Raw genomic sequence first — 15,225 nt, forward strand, 5'->3', positions numbered from 1 at the left:
AAGAAGGTAACGTTATATTAATTTTCAATATTAATAGATTTGTTTTTGTTGAAATGGATGGATTGTTTTGTTTTTTTAATGTATGGATGATAATGCAAATGATATAGTAACTGAAAGACTTCTTCAAATAGATAACTGAATAAAGACTGTAACATGACATCAAGGCATATTAACTGAAGGACGTCCTCAAATGGATAACTGAATGGTGACTGAAATGTGAAATCAGGGCATAGAACCTGACCACATGGATTTTAACTTAGATGAATTAAAGGGACACTATAGTCACCAGAACAATTACAGGCCTTTCCATGTAAACACTGCCTTTTCTGTATGCATTGTTCCATAGGGACACCTCCAGTGGCAGTCACTCAGACAGCCAAAAGAGGTGCTTCCTAGGTCAATGCTGAAAATGTGGAGCACAGACGTTCAGCATCTTCACGCTCTGCATGGAGGCACTGGACTTTCCCCATAGAGATGAATTAATTTGATGCATCTTTATGAGGAGATGCTGATTGACCAACGTGGCATTTGGCTCCCCCCACCCCATCTCCTTGGCTGAGATCATCAGAATTTACATTCTAAGCCAATTCAATGTTTTCCTATGGCGGCGGGGCCTGCACCGGCAAAACCGTGTGGTGCCGGAATAAAGGTAACATTTTACCCTATTTAAGGGGGGTAGTGCCTAAATAGTGTTTTTAACACTATAGGGTCAGGATAAGTATACCATTTGTATACCTGACCCTATAGTTTTCCTTTAATTATACAGCTTGGTTTAGATTCAGTCTTAATATTATGTAACTCCTGTGAAAATATATGTTTTCATTTATTTTTATCGGTTATTAGTACAGATAATGGGCCCTGGAATAAAACGACCTTCGAACACTGAACTATAATAATAAAAAAAGATCTAATATGAATACAATACTCCGTGTTTCCTCTACACTATAAACACTGCTTATATACTATCACAAATTCGGATAATCTTTTGCAATAGAAAAATGAAAATGACTGTCCATTGCTAAATTACTATGCTGCTAATACAGTTCTTGAGCAGGGTAGCAAGGTCTTCTCATAACTAGCAAAAAAACTAAACAATGAAGGTTAATAAATACTAGAAACGGAATTGTTACAGTGCAGATGCTGAAGCTCAGCATAATGCATCCGCTTTTATTTCCAGCACAGTTCAAAAGCTCGAACACTACAGAGAGGACTAAAATTAAATCTCGATTCCCATATTAATGCCTACTTTCTAATAAGATTTCGCTGCTTCACGGCTTTAGAGTTGATACCGATTAAGCCTTATCTATCTCAGTTTATGCTAAATTATTCTGTGGAAGCGAGATATGAGCACTTAGATTTCCCAAATTAGTGAGAAAAAAATTATGTGACGCAATGTTTTATTGTGCATAGTACTGTAACAAAGACTTCATGTCTCCTGTGTATGCTTGTGTAGCTGTTGGAATGATAAAGTTCAGATTCACAAAGGTTAATTCATAAGACCAAATATAGTATAGAATAGACAGAAAGAAGATGAGATATTGGACATGATCAAGAGGGTTTGTGCTCCGATCTTACTAGTAATCCATAATTACTTGAGGGGAAATGAAACCTTAAACATAAGCTACATATAATAACCTTTATAAAATATGCAAACTCCTGCCACAAGCTTTTTAGATATTCGCAACATTAAACCTTTAAATCAGTGTGAGGGGAAAATATCAACATTTGACAACTTGGGTCTGACCTAGGACACCAGTCTAAACACACAAAGGTGTCATTTGATATGATAACTTAATTTGAAAAGTATTGTTTAAATATAAACACGTAACTAATAAGTATGAATGTACCCTCAGTTAATTAATCTCTTTATGAAGTGTGCAAGAAAAGCAAAACCATGCCCTTGTTTAAGTAATAGTGATTAGCTATGCCAGAACTGGGCAAGGGTTCACAACAAAGAGAACAGTGGCAAAGAGGAATTGCACATTTAAAGGTCAAACATCACTTATGTTTATAGTTTAAATTACTATTACTGGAGCTCTTACTTGTGTCTGCATTGGTGGTGACGAAAAAATATTCAGTGTTAGAAAATTAGGGGATATGTCCATTATAAATATATAAATTAGAATGTATTCCTTGTTCCATTACATCTATATATTTAGTAAAATGTCATAGCACCTTTTTTTATAGCTAATTAGGAAACTGTAAAGGTTGTTAATAAATTCTTAACATTCTTCTGTTGTGGTTATTAGAATAGAAATTTGTAATTCTTTATGCCTCATTATGCTTTCTATGCAAATTAATCTCCTGACAAGTTACAAGTCAAAGCGGTTATAAAGGCAGCAGAAAAAAAGGATGTTTTGCATAAAACTTGCAAATTATGATGCATGGAAAAAATTATAACTTTTGACATCTAATAATGTAAAACAAAAAAAAAACTTTTAAGGTTCATATAGCTTTTAATATCTACCAAATATTACAATAATCTAAAAAAATACTGTAAGAAAAAACTCATTTTAGAGCAAAAGTGAAACAGCTATTGTTAATAGCTCGAATGTATTTAACTCGTTAAGGAACACACTGAAATATTTGCAGATGTCACACACTAGTACCCAAATACCAAAGTAAGACTTTCTGTTTTCAAATAGGATCTTGAAAAACCAAAATTAGTATGGTGACCAAGACCGTCAGTGTCCTCAATAAATTAATATTTGAAGAAAAAACTTTTAAGGTTCACCAAGCGTCATAAATACTACAATGACCTGCAGTGGTTATGGTGCTAAAGTGCCCTGGCACCCCACAATGTTAGTATTCATTTTAGAAAGGTTTGACTTCTTACCTGGGATGTACCGAGTGCTGCTACCTCCCTCTATTACAGCCTTCCAAAAGCTGGTAACTCTTTGAGTAAATCTCAGAGTGCAGGACTTTGCTTATTGGCAGAAAGCATGCCAGGATGACGCACAGGAGAGCTAACAGGAGCAGAAGGTTCCAGCTCTCTGAAGGCTGTAGTGGAGGCATGGAGTCGCACCTGGCAGACAGGAGATAAAAAGTCAAACCATACTAAAACTGTTTGGCTACTTACAAGGGGGGCGTCAGGGCATTCCTGTGACTGTAGCCACTACAGTGGACTTTAATGGTTAGTGTTTCTATTACTTTTAATCACTATACATTAATATACCTATGTAAAACTTTAAGTGTTTATATGATGAGTATCAAGACTGCATGCTCAGCAATAATATTGTTTTTAAGCCATGTAATATTACCATTCTGTTTGTGATATGGTATATGATGTGATTTGGAATATGATATCGTATATGATGTGATATGGTATGCAGTGTGATATGGTAATGATATGGTATATTATGTGATATGGGATAGGATTTGATATAATATGGGATATGATATATGATATAATACAAGTTGATAAGGCAAGGCTGAATATGGGTTTGATATATAAGCCAGGTTACATTAAAGTCAGAGATATAAAAAATGAGCTTTACAGAACAAGGACAATAATGTTTAATTCAGACAACTTTCTCCAAGAAGTGGGTAGTTTACACCCACGACTTAAACCTGCCTTACATGGTTACTTTATAACATCATCCATAGAAACATTATATCTGAGCTTAAAATATTATAACAGTGTTAATTTCCACCAATAAAATATAATACCCTTTCCTGGATTATACAACATGAATACGCAGTGCTAGAAAATATAATGGTGGAGATGGAGTGGTTTAGCAACAAATCTGCTCTTCTACAAATTACCTTAATGAATTGGCAATGAAAGTTACTTAACAAATTAATAATCTAAAGAACGGCAAAATATGATTCAGGTTTTAGAGGTGAGACTAAAGTCAGGAATCTTTTAAATATACCGTATTTTTCCATGTATAAGACTATGTTTTTTTCTAAATTTGTTTAGTCTAAAATTGGGGGTCATCTTATACACGGAATGTCATTGCAGGGGTAAAGAAAAAAACTTGTGCGCGGGCCTAAGCCAGGATGGCGACAGGGTGTGGGGGTGCATGCTTGGGGCAGGGTGTGTGGGGCAGGCTGTGGGGGTGCATGCTGTGGGCAGGCTGTGTGGAAGAAGGCTGTGGGGGGGCAGGGTGTGGAGGGCAGAGTGCGGTGGTGCATGCTTGGTGCAGACTTGAGGTGATGCCTAGCATATGTTAAAGCAAGACGTCAGCCTTCTTGTCTAGTTCTCACCTGTGCATCTGTCCCACTTCCCTTGGAGATAACTCTTCATCTTCATCCGTACTGCAAGATTTTGACCTGGATTTTGCAGTTTTCTGGGGGTTAAAAAGAAACATATACTCATTTAGTGATTTCAATCATTTATACCAAAAGATATATTAGTAAATATTATCTTTGTTGTTTTTTTGGGTGTTGAGGAAAGTTATGTGTAGATTTCTTTTTTAAGTCTCTAATCATAAATACATTATTTAATGACAAAAATATCTTCCTTGATCCTGACAGACAGTTAATACATTTTAATATTATTATTATTATTATAATTTATAAAGCGCCAACAAGTTCGGTAGCGCTGTACAATGGGTGAACGAACAGACACGTATTTTTAACCATATGAGTTGGACGCACAGGAACAGAGGGGTTGAGGGTCCTGCTCAATGAGCTTACATGCTAGAGGGAGTGGGGTATAGTGACACAAAAGGTGAGAGTAGGGTAGAAAAGTAGGTTGCTAGGATAGTATTCATTGAGGGCCTAGTGTTTTGTTTTTATGACAGTTGCAGGAGCGGAATCAGGGTGTGGGGAGGGAAAGCTGTTCACAGTTTAATTGATATGTTTTCCTAAAGTAAGTAAGTTTTCAAAGATTTTTTTTGAAGGAGTGGAGACTGGGTGAAAGTCTTAAAGTGGGGAAGGGCGTTCCATAGGAACGGTGCAGCCCTAGAGAAGTCTTTAAGGTGAGCACAGTGGCGGATCCAGTGGTTGTGGGGGGGGGGAGCGGGACAATTGCGCCCCCCCCCAACCCCACCCCCCATGCTCAGAGAGCTGATGCTCCAACCTGCAGGGCCGGGGCTATCCAAGCACCGGCCCTGCTGTGTGCCTTCACGGACTGGAGGGGAGATCAGAGATCTCCCTCAACAGTCTGCTGGCACGGGAGGGAGAGGACACCCAGGAGCTCAAGCTTGCAGCTCCGCCGGGTCTCCTCTCGCGAGCACGGAGCGTTGCAGGCTAGAGTTCACTCCCCACTAGAACCGCCAGGGATTCACCACGAGGACCACCGAAGCTTTAGAAACGATATCCCTCCTCCCTTGGCAAAGATAAGAAGGGGGGGGGGGGTACTATTTATAAGAGCAATTCCTGATTAAAACAAATAAGTGTTTTTTGTTTTTTTATTTAAAAAAAATATGCTTTATGTCCCTCCTCCTTGGGAAAAGTTAAGAAGGGAGGGGGAATATAAAGCATATTTTTTTAATTAAAAAAAACAAACACTTATTTTTAATCAGCTCTCTCCTCCAACTACTGACACACTGCCCCACCACACACACTACCCCCACTGCACCCCCATACAGACACTACCCCCCACTGTACCCCCATACACACACTTCTCAAACTGCACACACTTCTCCCCCATACACACACTGCCAACCCATACCACACTGCTCCCACTGTACCCCATACACACACTGTCTCGCTGTACACCCATGTACACAGTTTCCCACTTCTCCCCATACACACTGCCCAAACTGCACCCCTGTACACACACTTCTCCTCCCCACACACACACACACTGCACCCCCATACACACAGTGATCCCCCACACAAACACTGCACCCCCCATACACACACTGCCCCTACTTAACTCCCAATCACACATCCCCCACCTTCACCCCCATACAAATACTGCCCCCACTTCACCCCCATACACATACTGCCCCCAGTGCACTCCCATACACATACTGCCTCCACTGCACTCCCATACACATACAGCCCCCACTTCACCCTCATACACACAGTGTTCCCACTGTACTCCATATATACACTGCACTCCCATGCACACACTACACCCCCTCACACAAACACACACTGCCCCTCCTACACACAGTGCTACCACTGCACCCCCCTACACACACTATCCCACATACATACACACACACCTACCTGCCTAGAGACCCTATCCCAATACTACAGCCCTATCCTGGCAGACCCCAGGTAAATTGTCAAACTGTTCTTAAACGGTTTGACTATTTACTCTGGGAGGGCACCACAGAACTCCTGGCACCATAACCACTATATGGAGCTGTAGTGGTTACTGTGCCTGGATTGTTTCTTTAAATAATCTATGAGTGTCCCTCCCGAGATAAGGCTCTGGATCGGCCAGTGGGTGAGCATCAGAGGTAGGAGTATGAACAGAGGTTAGACGTAGGTCTCCAGCAGAGCGTAGGGGCCAAGATGGGACATATTTGTGTAATAGTGAGCATAAGTAGGTCGGAGCAGCATTGTGTAGAGATTTGTAAACAAGTATCAGGATCTTAAATTGAGTTCTGTATCTTACAGGAAGCCAATGCAGGGACTGACAAAGGGGGAGGTGTGGGATGTGCGGGCGAATAGGAAGATGAGCCTCGCCGCGGCATTCATTATACACTAACAGGGCAAGATAGGAACACGTAAGACCACTGAGAAGCGGATTACAGTAGTCAAGGCGAGAGAGGACAGCGGCATGGACAAGCACCTTTGTCCTATCAGGCGTTAAATAGGGTTGGATGCGAGCAATATTTTTGAGACGAAAGCGGCAGGATTTGGTGTTTGATTTGACATGAGGGGTGAAGGAGAGGTCGGAGTCAAAGAGAACACCCAGGCAGCGAGCCTTATAGGTAGAGCGAATAGTAGTGCCATTGACTTGGAGGGACACAGACAAGGGAGCAGTAACACTTGAGGGAGGAAAGACCAGAAGTTGTGTTTAGACAGATTCAGTTTAAGGAAATGAGCAGCCATCCAGTTAAATTGAAGTTACAGAATAATTGCATTAAAATACCAAAATATACAATGTATTTCTTTAATGGCAAGTTTGTAAGCTGGTGAAAAACAAATATTCATTGCAGGGTTTTGAATTCTGAATGCATGCCCATGTATACACATTGCTAGATTCATTACTGCAGCAGATCTTATGAAGGTTCCAGCAATATCAAATGAATATGAATGGAAATGAACAAAATTTAGCGATCCTGACTTATCATTTAAAGGAACAATTCAGGATGTACTATATAGCGAATGCCTTAAACATTTGCAAATAAAAGATTTAAAAAAAAATTATTTCAAAAGAATATTCACTTTTGAATTTCAAGTGTTTTGCCTTACCTGATGCATATCACATTTAAAGTCAGAGATTTTAAAGTCATGCACTTCAGAACATTGCAGCAATTCCATTCATTAGATAAGGAGAAGAATGGAATTGTTATTTAAAGGAATACTATAGTGTCAGGAATATACACATGTATCCCTGGCACTAAAGTACTAAATGCCCCAAGGCCTCCCCCCCCTTGCCTATTTCCAGTCCTGCGTGGGTCTTGATCCAGCTGGCCCCAGCCAGCTCCAGCTCCTTGACTGAGATTAAAAATAAAATGCACTCAATGAAACACACATTGAGAAGTGAGGATAGGGGGAAATCTAGAAAGTGAATGGGGATACTATCCCTAATGTTTAAACAGTATGCTCGCCAAGTAACTCTCTAGATACAGTTGTAAAACATAGGTTAGCTCTCCATGCTTGGCTTTAACAGTTGGTCTAACTGTGTACAATAAGCATCTTTTTGATGGATACACATGTTAAAAATTAGTATATATTAGCTTACACAGATCTACTGTTCAATATATAACCAACAGAAGAGGGTGGCAGGAATAAGGAAAAGCAGAGTAGCTGGAACTTAACAAATGTCACAAAAACCCAAAGAAAAAAAAAGAGGGCAGGGCTTTTGTGTTGTCACCATACACAAGCAAATAGATTTTTCCGTTTAGGAGAAATTTTGATTTTTTTGTTTTGATTTTTTTTTTTTTTATAGTGACAACGCATACTCTTACTATCAGCATATAAATAGCAAAGACCAAGGACATATGAAGTCCCAACAGGTGGACCAAGTGCAGGTGTCATAACAGGTACAAATACTTGAACTATCAAAAGTGTTTATGGAAGGATCAAGATGCATCCACCCAACATATTTGCAATGTATAAGGTCCATGAGGAAGACCAACAGGAAAAATCAACAGTTCCTCTAAGAGGGAAGGCATGAAGGATCTTCAGTGAATAGAGGTGAAAAATAGCTACTTTCAACAAACCGGAAAAAAATAATAATGAAGATGCCCAGTATACATTTCTTATGAAACAAACAATACATTTTAAATTTGAAATACTGTCAGAATCACCCCAAAGTAGCACAGTCAGCCTTTATTCACATATTGTTTGACATCAATATGTTATGAACAAAGAGAATGGAACAATGTACAGAGTTTGAAGACATTGTCAAACATTCTCAACCTCCGCATCAAAAGGACTGCTCACAATGGCTCGCTGAGCCAGTGAATCAATTTAAAATTCCTTCAGTCACAAATATGACCAGCTGAGTCCTGCATACATGAAGTTAATAACAGGTTGCACAGGACCGTTAGGCTTATTGCTGGTATCCATCCAAAGGACCGATTATTCAGAAAGGAAAATGTGTTAATGTAACATGGTCACTGTATTATAGAAAGAGCAAACACTTCTGTAAATGAGGCCATGCATATTATTATGAAAGATAATTAAAACAACAATTTAAAAATTTACATTTAATTCACTAGGGAAATTCACAACAAAGAAATCATAGACAATTTTGGAAAATTAACATTTAAAAATACTCTTCGTAAATGGGAAATGAGGACAATCCTACATATCTTACCTTGTGTTTAGTAATGTTACCCATCGATGATCTTTTGGATTTCCCTCGATCTTTTGTGTCTGAACTCTGTAGAAAAAAAGAAAATGCAATAATGATATAATAATAAAGATCTATATTATTATATAATAACAAAATACATTTATACAACTGAATTTTAAGTTTATGTAAACATATGTCAACTGGTAAAATTAAGCACAGCAAAACAGTAGCACAATACAATTAATACTTTAATTAAAAAAACAGCCAACATAAAAAAAAAAGAATGCCTTAATGTAATAGATACGGGGCAAATTATTGTCAAATTGCGTTCAAGTAGTCCGATATAAAACGTGGTTATCCTGGTGCCCTCCTCCTCACATGCCACTTAGCTAATATGCCCACAACACTATCACTGCCCCCCAATGCTGGACACACTGCTAGAAGTCCAACTCCAATGGAACAGAGTGCCCACAGAATCTACTACACTTAACTCCATGGAAGACTGAACATAGCGATATTGTAAATTACTACAATTAAATCTAAAACCTAGGAACAAAAATTGACATTTAAAGTAATTTCAGGTTAAAAAAAAAAAAGTACAGTCAAATGTCATAGACAAGTATTTCTCAAATAAAAACACACAGACTACAGAGAATGAGATAAATGGAATGTCGAATGACAAACAATTCATAAAAAAGAACATGTTTATCTATAATCACATAATTATGACTAAAGGTGAAATGCAAAACAGCAAATAACCTGGTTTTCGCATAACTATTTGTTGGTTTAAACAGCAACTAATTTGCCAATGGCACTAAAAGCCAAGCAAATAATGTACAGGCAGATGCTGTCTTTATCAAGCCATCTGAATTTTACTGCAACAAAGCCTCCCCCAGGACATTTAGTCAAAGGCAGACAGAATTTATTTACAATGCCAAAAAAGAAAGTCAGTTCATTTATATCTAGAAGAATCAGAGCAAATACAGTGAACCATTTCAGTACCAGACCATAACAAGAAAACAAAAAGAAAAAACTGAATTTTATAGCATTTTTGCTAAAATGCAAAATGGTCTGTGAGCTTACAATCTAAAGAAGGTAGACAAAACGTGGCATAAGAGAAATTGAAATTGAGAGTAGTGGAATGCGAGTGGTAAGAGTTTGTTTACTACACAGAAATGGAGGCGATTTAAGAAATGATTTCAGAGAGAATGAGATTCTCGGTAACGGGGGTAGGTCCACAACATCTGGAGTGACAATCAGCAGTGTACAGAAAGAGTGGGACGGAGACTCGGAGCTGCAGATAGTGTCACGTATTTGGTTTTCTGTTGAGGTGGCTAAACAAAACATGAAGAATGAAAGCAAATGTATTGAAAAGAGGTGTTATAATAGTATTAGTGTTAAATGGAATGAACATCAATTAAAAGGTTACGTTTCCTCAGCAAAATAGAATTTAACTTATACATTCCCCCCTCCCCCCCAAACATCAGATTTTGTCTTGTTTGGTCAATGAAAGTAATATACACTAAAAAAAAATGTACGTAACCAGTACAATAACATGACTTGCCATATGTTCTTTCTTTTGCTAAATAACCCTGAATAGCTAAACTATTTTACCTTCCCTTCACCTGATGGATGGACAACTACGCTTGTTATAGAATAAACGTTTACCAACCCATGAATGTCCTCTTGTTATTTATATAGCATTTCAGTGTTGTGCTAAGAGCAAAGGGTACAAATAATAAGAGGACAGTGATTGGCTATGGGGTGAGTGAGTGATGCCAGCAGATCAGCTCACGAGTACGAATTCAAAATTCATCTAAAACAGAAGCTGCACTTTAAATAGAAGGAACGTGGTAAAATGTATTTTTCAGCAAAAACTATTAGATTTGAATGTGAAGAAATATTTACAATTCATATCAGATGCAGATCTGCCAAATGCACGTGTGTAATGTTGGTGCCAGGAGTATGACTAAAGTGTCCTTTTAATATTTGTATGCACAAACATGGAGTATCACTCACACCTGGATTGATGATTTATTGCAGGTGGGACACATTAACATATAAAAATGTCTGAGAAAGACTAGTATCAAGTTACAGCTGGCCAGTGTATATTGCCATCACCTAGTTCCAGAAGCCAGTGCCCAGCGTATCCTGCATTCCAACTACTGCCATACAGGGTGACAAGCAACATCCATATATTTAAAGGGACGCTATAGGCACAAAATAACTTCGGCTTAATAAAGTCGTTTTGGTAGATCATGCTCCTGCAGTCTCATGGCTAAATTCTCTGCCATTTAGGAGTTAAATCACTTTGCTTAGGCAACCAAGTCATACCTCCCTGAATGTGACTTTCAAAGCCTTCGTAAACACTTCCTGAAAAGAGACGTATAATGTTTAAACTTCCTTTATTGCACATTCTGTTTAATTTAGAATTATTTATTTCCTGTTAATAGCCTGCTCTGTGAATAGCCTACTAGACCCTGCAGGAGCCATCTGTGTGTGATTAAACTTTAATTTACATAACAAATAGTAAAATAAATAAAGATTAAAAAATGAAACCATTTTTTTTCATGCAGGCTGTGTCAGTTACAGCCAGGGGATGAGTGGCTAGGGCTGCATAAACAGAAACAAAAGTGATTTAACTCCTAAATGGCAGAGAATTGAGTTGTGAGACAGCATAGTCTATACACTAACACATGCTAAAGTTGTTTTAATGCCTAAATATATACATTTCATATTATACAATTTGAAAAGATTGGAAATGTCAATACTTTTACTCAAAAATAATATTAAATTGGATATTGTGTTGAATATTTTCAAGAGTTTTAGGGAACATTTGCCATACATATATAGTAAACATTTGTGTGTTTTTTTGCAAATGTTAGATAGCATTTACCCATTCCCAAATCCAGGATCACTGGTATAATTACCAATTCCCATTACTCAAATGCAAAGAAGATAAGACAGAGATTAACAACTTTATAAATTACATGGCAGGCCTTTTGACTCAAATGAGTTTAGATCCTGCTATAAATCTGAGAGTCCCAGTTCAACAGCAAGTCTACTTGGGGGGTGCTTGCTCATGGAGACAAGATCATCTGCCACATGTTCAAAGGAGTTGAATAAATTGATAACTTGTCCTGGGAGCCATAATTACATGGTGTTTACCGAATTACAAATTAATGAGGAATCATAAGTGTAAACATATTATTACTGTAGTATGAGAATGGCAGGTTCTGGGGAATGATTTATTCCAAAACAGACTCTCACTGCAGTCTGTGAAATGTTTAACTAAAAAATACACATTGCCAAGGTCAAACCTCCCCATTTCTTAAGTAACCACTCATTTAAAAAGAAGAGACAGCCAGAGGGTCTTTGCAATTAACTACTTTGTGACTGTACGCCCCTTAATGCCATGGCTTGACGCGTAATCCCACTGTGCTCCACCAAGTTACCACATGATGCATTCACTGGATATTGGACTCCTTGCTAGTAAGGGTGATCAAATCTAGGCATCGCAACATATATATTTATATATTATTTTTTTTTAAATTAGGGATTCTTACGGACTGACTAAAGATAACTCTTGTTTGAAAGGACTTCCAATTGGAGAATAAACATTAAACTCCGCTGGACTAAAATTTCTCCAGATTTTATTCAGCAACCAAAAAAAAACATAAATTAAATAATTCTGGGAGACAGGAGGAAAAACACTAATAGTTTAATAACAGACCACAACGGACATATTTCCAGTGAGATGGTACTTTCTTAACATCTTCTTATGGAATGCAGACTATAATTACAAACTAGGTCAGTGCATTGCTATACTATAATCTTTTTCTTGTTTTACATTTTTTTTGCTCCATTATTTTACAAAAATGTTTCATAATGTGCGTACTGGTCTTATAACTTCCATCTCCCAGCTCCCACCTCCCCCCCTGTTCCCGCAAAAAAAAAAAAAAAAAAAAAGTACTTCATGAAAAAAACCATCATGCCAGACACTGAGACAGCTTGCTTAAAATCATTAGTAAGATATGATTGTTTTGCTTCCAAGAATATGTAATTAAAGGTAAACAGGAATATATCAGAAACAAAACATGTTATGTTACAACTGTATACACAAAACATCAAAACCTATAGAGTCCTTTAAGCATAACAAATATTTTATTCATTGACTGAGTAAAGTTTGGATAAGAACCAAGACATAACTAATGATATGACAAGGATGGCACTTGGGGCACAAGTTTAAATCTACTAAATCAGTGCAGGAAATGGAGATATATGTTACATATATATTGATTTACACTTTGCAAACATTACGTTATGGTAAACATAATTTGTCATATTATTATAAAGAAGACACTATTCATAGAAGAACTATAAAATAAATACAATGATTACAATTCTAATTAGTACATAGATAGGAAGAAGTTGCAAGGAAAGTTCCCATCTCTTTCTATGTATTCAAAACTTTGTTCTTAACAGTTTTTGCCCAGGAGACTGGAAATCCTCTGGATCCCAAGTGGTCATTGCATCCAGGTTTTAAAATGTTATGAAACCATATTCTGCTACAGTTCAACATTTGTATCAATGTATTTCACTTTAATGTGAGACATTTCAACAAGTTCATTAAAATGTTAAGTTACTACTTTTTATTTATGAGCTGGCTTCATCACAGACTGACGTACCTCTGGTGTGGGAATTATGACATATATAGCCAAACTGACCTTTCAAGGATGCTAAAGTTTGTGACGACCAGTTCTTGTCCAATATATGAAATTATTGATTGACATGTGTTATGACAAGTGGGGTTGTGTGCATGGATAATTGTGTGTTTACCTGCAAGAAGAAAATTCCATAATAATAGGTACACAGACAGCTGTATCTTTTGTATGATACATCAGGGGGTAACATACCTAAATCTTTGCTCTAGGTGTTTTATGTAGGTTTATAAATCTTCACTAATATGTTATGCTCTCTAATCAACACTCTGAAAACAGATGAAATGCAGGCAAAATCTAAGACACAGGCTCCTGGAAAATGGGCCATAGCCTTGGTATATGAGACGTTTAACATTACCTGTAATACACTCCTCCAGCATTACAATCAAGTGCATGTGATAGTTGTGGCAGCAATGGTCATATCCAGATAGCCAAAGGAATATCCAAACACACCATAGACTTTGCTAATGTTCTATACCAATCTTCAATAGTTTTGTGATGAAGTGGAGTGAGAATTATTGCTTTTATATGTTTTTTTTTAATGGAAATATATTAATTACCCTTCTGGCCACTAGATCATACACTGATCAGAGAGATCTGACTAGCCATCAGGCAAATTGGGCCAACACCCAGTCAAGTCTGACTGGAAGAATCAAAGGCTCTCCAAAACTATCCCATATAGGGGGCAGTGTTCTGCTCCTCAGGCAGTGGGGAGATCCAAAATCTCCCTCACCAGCCTGCCGAATCTATACAAGGAGATCTCAGTCTGCATCTCTAAGGTGCAGACACACAACTTGTTCACACACACATTTTACCATGGCAAAGCAGTCATACTTTCAGAACCAGCTGGAGAGAGTAATACAAGCAAGGAGCCTAGACCTGCAAGAGGTATGTATGTCTGATGATATAACAGAACATTTGCAATAAAAGTTGCATCTCCTAATTAAATTATTTTTTGCATTACGATCAGTTTCTTTAAGTTATTTGGTTAATCCTTTGACAGCTATATAAGTTCATCTCACACCTTGAACCACAACACAAAGCATTAAAAAAAACTATTCACAATTCCATAAAAGTTTGACCCAGAAAATGATATTAGTTAAAACTGCTTTGTCTACCTGTTTCAGATTCACATTCAAGCCTTCATGTGTTGCTTTCAACAATGCTCTAACGGTGAAGCTGTCAGGGTCCTCCTTGTCTCTGATCTGTGATTCCTTTAGTAAAGATTCCAATTTTTTCCTAATGAATGATTCCACCTGGTGTTCGGTTGTACCATTACTCTGTGAAGGAATAATATAGAGCTCATTAGCATGCTGATTCAGTGCTTCAGGCTTGTTTATGATATCCTATTTAGCTATGTCCAAACATTGTGTTCCACAGCAGATTCTGCTACAAATATATCAATGTAACAGACCACACAAAGACACGATTGCTCATACACACAACCAACAACATCTGGCATCGAATGGGCATATGTCCAGCACGATAAGCTAAAATAGACGCAAAAACAAGTGAATTATTCATTCCCTACATGTAGGTTTCAGAACTTTTGTCCTTTTGAAATTGTCATAAAAATTTAACTGTATATAAAGATAAACAAAATCATATTTAACACATTAGAGCCATGAA

General features: G+C 37.6%; 1 protein-coding gene across 3 annotated transcripts in view; it reads right to left on the bottom strand.

Annotated features, from left to right (window-relative positions):
- Positions 1–15,225, bottom strand: part of PLCH1 (phospholipase C eta 1) — a 124,454-nt gene that overhangs the window by 28,963 nt on the left and 80,266 nt on the right. For all 3 annotated transcript variants that reach the window (XM_063442572.1, XM_063442570.1, XM_063442571.1), the window contains 3 exons: positions 14,715–14,876; positions 8,897–8,962; positions 4,210–4,292 (listed from right to left, as the gene is read on the bottom strand). In XM_063442572.1, the coding sequence (XP_063298642.1) occupies positions 4,210–4,292; positions 8,897–8,962; positions 14,715–14,876 (311 nt within the window). The remainder of the gene's footprint in view (positions 1–4,209; positions 4,293–8,896; positions 8,963–14,714; positions 14,877–15,225) is intronic.

Source organism: Pelobates fuscus, chromosome 2, assembly GCF_036172605.1.
Source record: "Pelobates fuscus isolate aPelFus1 chromosome 2, aPelFus1.pri, whole genome shotgun sequence".
Taxonomy (NCBI): Eukaryota; Metazoa; Chordata; class Amphibia; order Anura; family Pelobatidae; genus Pelobates; species Pelobates fuscus.